Genomic DNA, 14198 nt, shown 5'->3' on the forward strand with positions numbered 1-14198 from the left:
CTGCACATCTAAAAGTCCCCAGTGTGGCAGCTCGGGCTGAGAGTGAGCTTCTCCGTTCACTCATTCATTCAACCAAGGATCAAAACCGGCCACACACCTGCTGCGGGCGCTGTGCCGTGTGCCCAGTTCTCCTTTCACCGGCTTTCCAGTCTGTGTGGCAAGCGGCTGAGTGACAGTGACCAGGGTTGCAGCGCTGTCAGCCTCTGGGGACCCACAAAATAAACCGCATAAGTAAGATCCAAAAGCCTCAGTATTTTTCCCTCCTGGGAGACGCCACAACCCCGTATGTGCCAGAGAAGCAGATCCTGGCTGCTCTTTTCCCACCGAGGATCCTCACGGCTATTCTATTTCTGCCTCTGTGGGACACAGGTTGAGACCAGGACACCCAGGAGAGCCGCAGTCGTGTCTTGAGGCTCTTGAGGGGAGCAGCAGAGACTGGGTTCACATGCCTCTGTATTGGAGGCACAGGGGTCCAGGTGGAGAATTCAGAGGGTCCCGGACACTGGTTTCTAGATTTAGTCTGCTCCCACCCTGCGTCTCCAGCCTCAGTTCACATCCCTGCCTGCCAGGTGAGACCCCCACCCTTGCTGCCTTATTCCTGGGCCTGATCGGGAGGTCTGGCAGGCATAGACCTTAACCAGGAGGTCTGGGGAGGATGTGAGAGGAGAGAGGAAAGGGGAATCCTGGGGTGGCCTGCATCTTTAAGGATGAATAGCACTGTTTGCTCATTAGGGAGATTATTTCAAGCAAGACGGCAGCCAGAATGCTCTAATGCAAGCATCTGCCTGCTACCAGGAGACGATATTTATTGCTCAATTCTTCAATGGATGTAAATAAACAGCCCGGCCCAGATAATGTTCCAATAAACAAACAAGCAGCTGCCAGGAGCTCCCCGGATGGCTGACCTTTGCGGAGGCCACCCTGCTGATGTTTTAATAGCAGTTCTGCCTGGCAACGTAGATGCCCACCGTGCCAGGGGTGGAGAGGTGGCGGTGCTGCTTGCTGGATGGGCTGGTGGGAAAGCGGGGCCAAGCAGATTAATCCTAGGCTGGAGACCGAGCGGCTGCGAAGGACTGGTGAGGAGGCCTGTGTATACCAGAAATGTGGCTGGTCCAAACTGAGTTCCCCTGTCAGTGTGAAATACACATCAGATTTCAAAGACGGGGCATGAAAAACACATGTAAAATATTTCATTGACAATGTTTATACTCTAGACATGTTCAAGGGATACTATTTTGGGGCACAGTGGGTTAGTAAAAACATACATTACTGAAATTAATTTGGGCATTTCCCTGGTGGTCCAGTGGTTAAGACTCTGAGCTCCCAATCCAGGGGGCTTGGGTTCGATCCCTGGTCAAAGAACTAGATCCTGCATGCTCCATCTAAGACCCCACATGCCAAAACTAAAAACAAAAACAAAAACAAAAAACAGACTCACCCCCCACCAGTGCCACAACTAAGATCCCACATTGTAACTGAAAAGATCGTGCACGCTGCCACAAAGATCCTGCATGCTGCGACTAAGACCTGGCACAGCCAGAGAAATCAGTAAAAATGAACACTTTCTGAAAAAATTAATTTTACCTTTTTATTTTGGGAGACTTCCCTGGTGGTGGCTCAGACGGTCAAGAATCTGCCTGCAATGAAGGATGCCCAGGTCCTATCCCTGGGCCAGGAAGATCCCCTGGCGGAGGGCATGGCAACCCATTCCAATATTCTTGCCTGGAGAATCCCATGGACAGAGGAGCCTGGAGGGGTCACAGTCCATAAGGTCACAAAGCGTCGGACATGACTGAGTGACGAACACTTTTATTTTTTAATGTAACCACTGCTGGAAACTTTTTAATTGCCCATGTGGCCCGCATTTGTGGCCAGCAGTCTATTGCTGCTGTCCCGTGCTGTCTAGGACCTTCCACTGGGCCTGTGGTGAGGCCTGAAGTGACACCTCACCCTTCAGGCCTTGGAGAACACCTCTGTGCTGTCTCCTCAGGACAGGGCTTCATGAAGCTGGCCAAAAGTTTCCCCGTCTCCCCCTTTTTCATGTGTTCATTCTTGCCTCCCTCTGCCAGCGTATCTTTGTAAAATCTGTTAGTGCCACTCATTTTGCTCCTTTAGATCCGTCTTCCTACTGACCAAAGAGATTTCGGCTCTGAAGTGGGTCTTTGAATGAATCTGATATTACCCACTAAGTGTTGTATTAGTCAAACTCTCATGGCTGGTGGTGCCACGCGGTGGCCCTGTTATTCTGTGACATGCACATGCTCCCTTGAGCCTCGACTGGGGCTGGGCTGATAATTCCTGGTTACAGCCCGGTCAGTTGGCCAGATCTCCTGGGACAAAGGAAAAGAGGCCTTCGAACACTTCTCTGCTATAGCATTTGCTGCTTGGCCTCATCCTTGTGAAATCTGAACCCATTAGAAGACTAATAGCCCAGAGGGTGGGCTTCTCTGGTTGCTCTGCAGTAAAGAATCAGCCTGCAGGGCAGGAGACGCAAGTTCCATCCCTGGGTTGGGAAGATCCCCTGGAGGAGGAAATGGCAACCCAGTCCACTGTTCTTGCCCGGAGAATCCCATGGACAGAGGAGCTTGGTGGGCTACAGTCCATAGTGTTGCAAAGAGTCAGACATGACTAAGTGACTGAACACACACACACGCACATTCCCAGAGGGCAGGGCAGGCACTCACTGATCTCCAGAAACTGGCTCGGAGTCTAGTATACACTGCACATTCCATAAATGCACGCTGGATGATGAGTGAGTGTAGATTGTCGCTCTGTCAAGGAACACACAGGGTGAGGGTGCAGTCTCCTTCTTGGTGTCAGCCTCAGAGAATAACATCTTCTAAACACCAAAATGGACATGAGGGGTTTCCTTATATTTTCTACCTTAAATCAATGTCTATTTTCATTCTTTCTCACTGCCTGGTTGATATGCAAGTATCATCTGTGCTGTATAACAGAATACATTTTATTTGTCCTAATGCGTAAGACAATAAATCTTGTTTATTCTAAGCTGTCCCCTCCCAAGCTTGAGGGTGGCCCCTGTTATAGTGATGGAGCCACCGGCCACTGTGTCTCCTTTCATCTCAGCTGTGTCTTTGTGGCCTGGGGGAATCTTTCCCAGGCTGTCCCCAAGTTTCAGACGTCTGGTTTGTTCTAACTTACCAGAGGTGGACTGGACATGATTTTCTGTATCTAGGAGAACTTGGTCCAGAGAATGGCTTCTGTTTGCCTGTTTTTCCCTGGAATCCCATGTGAAAGCTGCCGGTCATTCTGTTGGACTTTTTGGCTGCTGTGGGGTACTGGGAGCAGTAAATGGTAACAACCAAGCTCTGCCTTTTCGATCCTGCTTCCTACCGTGATCTTGCCTTAATCAGCTCAGAGTCCATCCTCTGATTGGTAGAGTGAGGCTTGTTTTACCTGGAGGGAGTTGATCAGTTATTTAGTAACTACTTGCTTTTCCCATCCCTGTTGTTGTTGTTGTTTAGTTGCTAAGTCATGTCTGACTTTGCGACCCCATGGACTGTAGACTGCCAGACTCTTCTGTCCACGGGATTTCCCAGGCAAGAATACTGGAGTGGGCTACCATTCCCTTCTCCAGGGGATCTTCCTGACTCAGGGATGGAACTCATGTCTCCTGCATTGCAGGCAGATTCTTTATTGCTGAGCCACCAGAAAAGCCCTTTATCCATCTGTGGAGTACAATTGACAAGTTAATATTGTATATATTTAGGGTATACAGTTTGATGTTTCGATTCATGTATTCATATATTGTGAAATAATGCTACCTGATGCAAAGAGCTGACTCATTTAAAAAGACCCTGATCCTGGGAAAGATTGAGGGCAGGAGGAGAAGGGGACAACAGGATGAGATGGTTGGATGGCATCACCGACTCAATGGACATGGGTTTGGGTGGACCGTGGGAGTTGGTGATGGATAGGGAGGCCTGGCCTGCTGCGGTTCATGGGGTCACAAAGAGTCAGACACGACTGAGTGACTGAACTGAACTGAATCACTGCAATTCAGATAATTCACATATCCGCCACCTCATGTGTGTGTGTGTGTGTGTATGATGAGAACACTAAATATCTACCCTCTTCATGAATTTTAAGTATGCAGTATTGTATTATTATTATAGTCACCTTGTTGCACATCAGCTCTCTAGACCTTATTCATCTAATAATTGAAACTTTATATCCCTTGACCAACATGTGTGCATGCTAAGTTGCTTCAGTTGTGTCTGATCATTTGAAACTCTATGGACTGTAGCCTGCCAGGCTTCTCTGTCCATGGGATTCTCCAGGCAAGAATACTGCAGTGGGTAGCCATTCCCTCCTCCAGGGGATCTTCCTGATCCAGGGATCAAACCTGAGTCTCTTTTGTCTCCTGCACTAGCAGATGGGTTCTTTACGATCAGCACCACCTGGGAAGCGCATGCCTTGACCAACATCTCCCTGTTTTCCCCTCCCACCATTCTACCCTCTTCTTCTAGGAGTCTGACTATTTTAGATCCCACATATATAAGCAAGACTGTGCAATATTTTGTCTTTCTGTGTTTATTTCAGTTTGCATAAGTGTTCTCCAGTTTCACTGATGTTGTCAAAAATGGCCAAATTTATATTTTAAGGCTGAATTACATGTATATAATCACATTTTTTTATCCATTCATCCCTTGATAGATATTTAGGTTGTTTCCATATCTTGGCTATTGGAAGCAATGCTGAAATGAACATGGGTGGGCAGACATCTCTTTGAGATACTGATTTTATTTCCTTTGGGTATATACCCAGGAGTGGAATTGCTGGATCAAATGGCAGGTCTGTTTTTAATTTTTTGAGAAGCTACCTTACTGTTTTCCTCAGTGGCTATACCAATTTACACACTACCAATAGTGTACAAGGGTTCCTTTTTCCATACTCTCACCATACCTGTCAGTAACTACTTCCTGAGCACCAGTCGTGCCTTGGGTCCTGTGCTAGGCACTGGGGCTGCAGCCTTGGATACACCGAGCATGATCCCTGCCACTGTAAGATGTGACGACCCAGGTCTATTTGCTCAATTATAGCTCCTCCTCCACCCTCAGTTCCCACAGAGGAGGCACCGTCTTTCTGTAGCTCAGTTCCATCATGGGCCTTCTGGCTTTTCCAAAGAGCTTAGCATCAGCTGTAAATGTTCCTGCTCCCTGCTCCAGACCATTTATAAAAAATAGTAAATAAGACCAGTCACAACACTACTGCTTGGAGAGTGCCCCAGTTCCCACTTCTCCACGCAGAAATGTGTCTTTTTCTATCTCTACGTTGGTTCTCTCTCCATGGCCAAACTGCCCAAAGTCCCATGGAGACTCATTATTTTTAAAACCTTTTCATGTGGAACCTTGTCAAAGGCTCAGGGAAAATCTAAATAGCTCAACTGCAAGTTCTGAGCTAGGAATCAGGAGACCTGGGTTCTAGTCCTGACTGTCATTAGTTTATCACTGAATTTTAGAAAAGGCCCCAAACAACCCCCATCTCAGTTTTTTCATTGATAAAAAGAGAATGATTATGCTGGCAGTCAACATCATAAAAATTGTATAGCCATCAGATGAGACAGTGTTATTTAAGAATAACATTCTCAGCAAGGTATAAAACAAAAATATAAGGGATCGTTATTTTGAAAATTTACAACAGCATCTTTTTCATTCATATGCATGATTCTTTCCCAAAAGGACTGTGGAAGATAGACATGGTTCCTCCAGCACTCCTGGGGTGATGCTTGTTTATCATTAACAACTTTCACTCCTAGAAGAGACGCAGGTTTATAGATCCAGTAGGACCTGGCTTAACTTGTGTTGGTATACTATGTAAGTGCATTGAAGAGTGGACTCTGGAATTGGTCAGACTTCAGCAGGGGTCCAGACCACGCTGATCACTAGATGTGTGACCATGAACAAGGTATTAAAACCTCTCTGTGCCTTATTATTCCTGTAAATGGAATAATATTAAGGCTTCATGGAGCCGTGAGGTTTAAATGAGAAGATAAATACATGTAGAATGCCTTCCATCATGCCTGACACATAGGAGCCACTAAGTTGCTAGCAGTTCTTGTTGCCCAAGAGCCAGCAGCTAGTCCAGCCTACTTAATTTGATGGCTGTCCATCAAATTGTCCATCATTCAGCACATCCCATCACAAACTCCTGTTATCCATGTCTTGTGTGAGACTCTTTCAGCAGACAGATTGAATGGATGCTTTCCTTTCTGTTTCCTGAAACAAGTAGTATGGATTGGGTGGGTTGATGTGCAGGGAATAACCACCTTTTCAATTACTGATTTCCTGCCCTGGAGGAGTGGGCAAGGTGGGTCCCATTGCCCCATGCCTTGCCTCTCCAGGCCGGGAAAAACTGGCCGCATTAGTGCTCCCTGGTCCACACCTCTGTCCCTGCCCAGTTCTCCTAGTTTCTTCTGATGTCCACATCCAGCCCATCACCTCATCCTAAAGAGCAGGGAAGGTGGAGCCAAATGATAAAGACAGTCACTTAGGCACTGAATCCAATTTCCCTCGGGGATCACAACACAGGGCACCGGAGGGGACTCCTTTCTGCCAGCATCCCCGAGGGGTGCCTGCTCCTGCTGGCAGCCTTAAGGGCCTGGAGACCAGCCAGGCTGCACAGGATCACTCTTGTGCTGCTGCTCCAAGGGTGATTCACAGCTGGGGAGGCAGCCTGGCTGGGCTGGAGGCCAAGGCCATCACCGCACAGTCAGACTTGGGTGGTAATCCCAATTGGTTTTGCATGAGCTCCCATTTCATTCAGATTAAGGAAAGACCTGCTTGGGGTGGACATTTGGTGGCTTGGGGGTGGGGACAGAAGGAGGAGGGCTACTGGATTCCCAGGCATTTGGATTTTAACAGCTAAGCATGTCTCTTCTTAATTCCTTCACCAGTTTTTTTTTTTTTTTTTTCCATTCTTGTTGTTGTCCTGAGCTTAATGGGAAATCTGCAAAGAAGAGTTTGAACTTCATTCATTTCTTCATTTTAAAAATAAATATCTGTCAAGCACAAGTGTTTTAGCTTCAGAATTGGGAATAACTGATGAAAGCCTCTGGAATTTGTACATACCGGAGGCCCCTGCCTTTGGTGGTATCCCCAGAAAGTAAACGTGAACCTCATCAAGGAACAGTGTCCCTCATGTAACCGGAGTGGTAGGAAAAATACGGATTCCTGGGTCAGACTGGATCCTCATTCATTTGTCAGATTTGATAGCTCAGGGCAGTTATTTAATGCGCTGTGTCCCATTTTCCCCATCTATTCTATCAGAACATATCATTAGATATTGCAGAAAACCTTTGTGTTACTTTAATTAAGGAAATATCCTGAGTAGCTAGAAAGGCCTGGACACATGATAGCCTTTGGGGCTATTTTGATTCAGTGGCTCAGGGACATCACCAAAAACCAATGCTTTTCATCTCTGTCCCTGACCTTCCCTGGCTCCAGCCCCCTACCCTCTTCTTATAACAAGAGGGTTGCCAATAGTTCTGGGAGCTACCTGATCTTATGAAGGGTGAGGGGAGGTGCTTTCTCCCCCTGTCACAAGACATAGTCCTTGCTTCACTCTAATTGCAAGTGTTGAATGGTTTGGGTCTGCTTTCTCTCCACCACTGTGGCCAGAGAGTGAGATTAAACCAATTTGTTTCTGCCCATCAAAGACCAGCCCAGGAAGCAGGGGGTGGGTCCAGTCCCACCTAAAAGGTGAGAGAGGTTGGAATGGATCCTGGAGGGGCCATGCAAGCCAGGACAAAAAAGCTCTTGAGAAGATTATATCAATAAGGAATCATGTGTAAAATCATCTCCCAGTACCTGATGTCTAGGAAGGGCTGAAAAATTGTGCTTAAGAGGAAGACAAGCAAAAAGGCTAGCACAAACCCCAAATCAAATACATATGTCACACACCACCCTGGTGTCAGAGTTCAGTGAATTTAACAGAAAGGAGAGACAGCACACTTTTGGATGAATTGATGTTATCAGATGGTATTAATATGGTGTTCTTTCTGTAACTTAATTCCTCTGAATAGCTCTGCCATTCTCCTTGAGCTCATAAAAGGTTAAGAATTACCTATTAAAATTAAAAATGAATATATAATGGGAATATTATTTTTGGAATAATTTTCTAATAATTTGGAATATTATATTTTTTCTCTAATTTGTTTCTCTAGTTTCTCTAGTTTGTTATTGAAATTTCTAAAATTACACCGCATTATCTTATAGAGACTTGTACAAATGGCAACTGATCAAGTTTGGTGATCTAGCTATCGCTTCTCCCCATCTACCTCTGGCATTCTCCTCACTTCCTACATTCTTACATGGATGGTAATGTTTGATCCCAACTTATGTGGATGGAAATATTAGTGCTCATCAATAGTCATGGCAAATCTGTGAGCCCAGACTGGTGATGATCCTGAAGACCTGGGCCAGCACCTTGAATCAGGGAGTGGGTGGCATTGGGAAAGTCCTATCTTTTCTAGACTAGTCCTCAGCCTTGGGGAATGTGGACAAAAGTCTTTCCTCATGGTCTTCACATTGTTCCAACAGTTCTAGGAAGGACTGTTAGATGGCCCAGAGATGACCTAGTCTGTTAAGTGTTCTTGGAAGACTGAGAATGACTCATGCCCAAAACACATTTTCCTGGAATGCCCACATGCCCTTCACTGGGGACATAAATAGAAACTCTAGGGTATTTGGGGACCCTACATGTATTCCAGAATCTGAAGCATAAGCCAGTGGGTTCATAGACAGAACAAGTCCACCTGGTGTGAATTTTGGGGGGTTCTGGCTTCTCCTCGAAGGGCAGCAGTGATCCTGGCTGCCAGTTTCAAAGAATCAGCCCATATCTTTACATCCAGATTTATTCTGCTAACAAATGTAGCTAATGATACTGCCTTTCTGTTGTAGGATGATGCTGTGATCTGAAGCAGCATCAGTTTTCCCATTTGCCTCATCCCCAGATTCCTCTTCCCCCATATCAGCCCCACCCTCTTGTCCAAAGATACACAAGCAAGGCGTCAAAGTTGTGAGCCTAGGCATAGTGAGCCAGAGAGAAGACATCAGGTTCCGAGTGCAGCCTGATTTCGCCTCCCCCTGCCCCCCACTCTCTCCACCGCGTCTCGGCGTCTCGGCCATTCCCCACGAGAGGCTCCTGCTGGGCATGCGCCGCTCTTTTGTCTTTCCTGATAGTTTAGTTGGTAAAGACTCCGCCTGCAATGCGGGAGACCTGGGTTTGATCCCTGGGTTGGGAAGAGCCCCTGGAGAAGGGAAAAGCTACCCAGTCCAGTATTCTGGTCTGGAGAATTCCACTGGATGAGTCCATGGGATCACAAAGAGTCGGACACAACTGAGCGACTTTCACTTCCCTTCACTGGGCTCACCGCCCGTCCCTTGCCCATGGGGAGGGAAGCTCCGGCTGAGGCTGGACATACGGCGGCTCAGGATCTGAACTCACATCTGAACTCTCTTCTTCCTCTCCTCCACAGATCCGGGTAGACGGGCCCAGGGGCAACGCCCTGCAGTATGAGACGGTGCAGGTGGTGGAGCCCGGCCCCGTGCTCCGGGACATGGCCTTCTCCAAGGACCGCGAGCAGCTCTACATCATGTCAGAAAGGCAGGTAAGGCTCTCTGCGCTCTGCCAGAAATTCATCTTGCCGCTAAAGACTAGCCTGTGGCTCCGTGGAAACCTACAGGAGGCTGGCGGCAGAGAGGGGGTTTGATTTATTGGGCTCAGTGTGTATCCTTTCTGTTCTGCTGCCTGGGGATGGAGGCTGAGTGCACCAAAACAGGGAATGAAATGGTTCACATATCAAAATATCCGTGAGTCAGAGACAAATCTACTGAGTTCAGAGTGATGGTGTGTATAGGGGCAGGGCCAACACTTGCCCTCTTTTGAAGAAACACGGTACGGATGCTCAAGTTTCTGGTCTAGGTTTTCCTACACACTGTATAATCTGCTGCCAAAGTCACTGTCACGGACCCTGGAGTTCTATGGTGGGCAAGGATTTGTCACCCCCCCAAAAATAGTTGTGGGCAGATCATGAAAGAGTCAGATGGATGGAGATTCTGAAAAGGTCCATGTGTGTGAAACGAGATGCTGTGGCATGTGTCCTGAGCCTTTGTGTGATAAGATGCGTGGCATCACCGATGCAACAGACATGAACTTGGGCAAACTCTGGGAGATGGTGAGGGACAGGGAGGCCTGGCATGCTGCAGTCCGTGGGGTCGCAAAGAGTCAGACATGACTGGGTGATTGAACAACAGCAGCAAGAACTCTAACATGAAACCTCCAGCAAATTCCATGCGGCCATGCCAGGCAGAACAAATACGGTGTGGGGATGGCTATTAGCTGAGGTGGAGTAGGAAATGGCAAAGCTGGAGTTACTTCTGGAACTCAGCTGAGAACTCAGTTCTTCAGGGGTCCCTGAGTGTAGATCAGGGCTCATAAGTTTGCAGCAGGCAGAGGAATCAATTTTCCTTTGGAAATCTGGTCCACTTAAGGGTATGTCCTGTGGTACCCTAATTCACAGAGTGTTCCACCCTGCAAGAAATGCCCCATCCCAAGTGTGGCTTTGCACGGCCCTACCTCCATTGCCTCTCTGGAGGATGGGTCATCCTGGGAGCTGTCCTCCCAGCCCATGAATATGTATACATTAGCTCCAAGCAGCCAAGGCAGATTCCTCGTCTTATTCATCTTCATTAGCGAGGCCTGGACTCCCCAGAGGACCTTGCTGACAGAGTCTAGATTGTTCCCTCTCTGCAGAGTGGGGGAGATAAATACCACATTATGCCACCCACAGGGCTTGTGCATTATGCCTTGGGAGCCCACAGCAGCTCCAGCCTCCCCCAGAGCTCGATGACATCTTCCCGGGGTGTGAGACCCCCCTATTCAGCCACAGTGGGACTCATTGTGGTGTCCTGGTTGAGGCTGCCATGGCCGGGGAATGGCCTGAGGTGGGGCTGAGCGGGGAGCCTTTTATCCCAGGAGTCAGGACCCGTATGAAGCTGCTCCTTTGCTTTCATTCCTTATTCCCTTCTGGTGGGGCCTACACTCTCCCTCCCTGCATACCTCCAAGGCCCTGGATGCTGAGAGGAAGTAGCTTTCCTCTGTGGAATGAATTCTTCAGAGAAGACCCAAGACCTCTACAGGTGTTGAATGCTTCAGGATTTCTTACATGACCTGAAAGCCAAGGTTTCTGAACCTGAGACTTAAAGACTTCCAAAGAAGAAAATACAAAAGCTGTGTGGAGCCCCCTCTGATAGGTGCCTTGGGATTTAAGTTTCTTGACCTCAGCTGTCCTGCTTCCCTGAGGGCACAGTTAGTGGTCAGCACCCATTCAGGCTTGACCCGAAAGGCCTGCTGGGAGCGCTGGATTATGGGCACTTTGGGAAGAAGGCAGGAGTAGATGGAGTCAAGGCCTTCATCCATCATGGCGCTGCTTTTCATGGAGAAGGGGTGGCTGCCACCCAAATCATAGCTCCAAAGCCCTGATATCTGGGCCAACAATCCACTGGGGTTACAGATTCTCAGTGGGGAGTGGTAAGGTAGCAAGACGGGTAAATAACCAGGCCTTGTTTTCAGGATATCTGATCATAAACCGTGGTCCTGCCATTTGCTAACTCTGATCTCAGGAGCTGTTAAGCTTTGTAAGCTTCCTTGTTCTCAGCTGGCTCATGGAGGTAATGATAAAATCCAGTAGTGTGGTTCCATGGATCAAATGATGTAATGCATGTAATCAGCATGAATCAAGCCTGGCAGAGTAAGGACTCGATAAGTAGAGGCTCTTATTCTTATGACATTGCACCAGGAGTGTGTGGAACTGGCTGCGTGTGGAGTCAGGCATCAAGGTTCTGGGTTATCTATGAAGGGTGGAGCACAGGTCAAGGTCAAGGCAGGCCTCTGAGCAGGGATCCAGTCCTAGTGGAAAGCAAATCAAGAACCCACAACCTGCGGCTCTGACGGGACAGGAGCAGCCTGGTAAATACATGTAGCTGGAGATATAGCAGGCCCCAGGGCATCAAGTGAGTGAGTCATGAAGGATTGGAACACTTTGCAGGCCAGGACTACAGGCTCAGGGTATGGGCTGATGACACTGATGTCGGCTCTCCTAAAATGTGCTTCAGTTTCTCATCTGGCTAATATTCTATTGTCCCTTAAAGCTTAGCTTTTTTGCCACATTCTCCACTGAGTTGTTCCTGACCCGGGGTTTACACCTCTATGGTAGCTCTTCTCCAACTGAGTCGTGATGACTTTCTTATTTATCTATTTTTAGTTGAAGGATAATTACTTTAACGAATTGAAAGCTAAAGCCATATGATCATCTCAATAGATGCAGAGAAAGTTTTGGACAAAATTCAATATCCATTTATGATTAAAAAAAAAAAAAAAAAAAAGAACATCCAGAAAACAGGCATAGAAGTAACAGCTCAAAATGATGACTTTGATTTTTCCCTCCTACTAGACTGTCAGCAGATGGAGGACAGTTCTTTGTCTTTTTCATCCGTCTAAACCTCAACTTTAAACCCTTTATTCTGATGAATGAATGAATGAACCCCCAGTGTCTTCACTGAGCCAGAGTTAGAAAAGAGAAGGACTGATACAAATGATTTATTGCTTATCTTAATTCCTAAGTTTGAACTTAGGTAATTAATGAAAAGACTACACTTTGGATAAAGGAAACACCCCCCTCACCACCAGCAAACTTCAGTCCCATTTATTACTGCCATGACTTTTGCCCTGTTTTGAACTATTTTTTTCTTTGTGTTTTCTCTTATATAAACTTGCTGGTTAAACTTAAATAGCCTACTTTATCTCTTAAGTAATAATATCATACATCTCATGTGCTGCTGCTGCTGCTAAGTCGCTTCAGTCGTGTCCGACTCTGTGTGACCCCATAGACGGCAGCCCACCAGGCTTCCCCGTCCCTGGGATTCTCCAGGCAAGAACACTGGAGTGGGTTGCCATTTCCTTCTCCAACGCATGAAAGTGAAAAGTGAAAGTCAAGTCACTCAGTCATGCCCGACTCCTCGCAACCCCTTGGACTGCAGCCTACCAGGCTCCTCCGTCCATGGGATTTTCTAGGCAAAAGTACTGGAGTGAGGGGTGCCATTGCCTTCTCCTCTCATGTGCTAGTCATACATAATATTCCTAATTGTGATACTGTGATTTAAAATAAGAAAAACATACTTGGTCTCCACCCTATTTATGGTACAGAATTACCACAATCTTTGGAATTTCCCAAGTGAAGAGAGTAATGGAGCTACTATTACAGTTATTTGCAAGCTGAATAATTCCATAGCCGGATACTGTTTCTGTTGTTATGGATAGCTGAGTTCCGCTTTGTTTCTTGTCCAGCAAGGGCCGCCTTCCATGTGTACTTTCTGGGAGTGGCTGAGTGCGCCCTGCTAGGTATCAGCGTCATTTTGTCAAGGTCTGCCTGTCTCCTGCTGGGCTATATCATGCGTCTGTCCCTTTCCTTTCTTCTGCATGACTCTGGGTATCTCCCTAGGGTGTGTGTGTGTGTGCATACACACACCTTCCCCTGTGTCTGACTCTGTGTGTCTCCATCAGTCTGCGTGACTGTATATGGTATGTGTACTGCAACTGCTGCACTCCCCAGGGAACGTCTATATACACCGAAACCAGTGCGATAAAAACCTGCCAAACTGATGGGGAGGGAAGTGAGAACAAGTGTCAGTGAGGCAGACGCACGAAGAGACGAGGCGGCAGAGCTGGTGGCTGTCCTCAGGTACCCTGGAGCGACCCCCTACGGGGAGGAGAAGCAGCTATTATCCCCACCAGGAAAGTGTCTTCCTTGATAGCCTCAGAGCAAGTGGCAGATTTCTCAGTAAATTTCAGCATCCCTGCCAGCCACACTCCATCTCTCCCCTGCCTGAGAGCCGGGGGCCTTGAACACATGTTTCTGCTCATGAGATACACTTTCAATTGTGTTTGGGCCAAGCTGTCTCTCACGGAGCTCTTTGTTTTACTGACTCCTGTTGACAGTGGGTCAGCTTCAGGTGCCTGGGGACATCACAGCCTGTCCCTCTCATAAGCCAGTGGCACTCTAGTCCTAGCTGTACTAGGATACGGGCCAGGATACGGATGCCTGCAGGAGCTGAGGAGGTGGGTCCACCTGTGGTCAGAGTTACCTAGGAAAGCAGGGCCAGGCAGGGGTCCACCGT

At 47.6% G+C, this 14198-nt stretch overlaps 1 protein-coding gene across 1 annotated transcript in view; it reads left to right on the top strand.

Moving 5' to 3' along the window:
• PLXNA4 (plexin A4) overlaps positions 1-14198 on the top strand; it is a 483041-nt gene that overhangs the window by 303704 nt on the left and 165139 nt on the right. Inside the window, exon 4 of the mRNA XM_027538965.1 lies at positions 9500-9631. Coding sequence (XP_027394766.1) covers positions 9500-9631 — 132 coding nt within the window. The remainder of the gene's footprint in view (positions 1-9499; positions 9632-14198) is intronic.

This window comes from Bos indicus x Bos taurus, chromosome 4 (assembly GCF_003369695.1).
Source record: "Bos indicus x Bos taurus breed Angus x Brahman F1 hybrid chromosome 4, Bos_hybrid_MaternalHap_v2.0, whole genome shotgun sequence".
Taxonomy (NCBI): domain Eukaryota; kingdom Metazoa; phylum Chordata; class Mammalia; order Artiodactyla; family Bovidae; genus Bos; species Bos indicus x Bos taurus.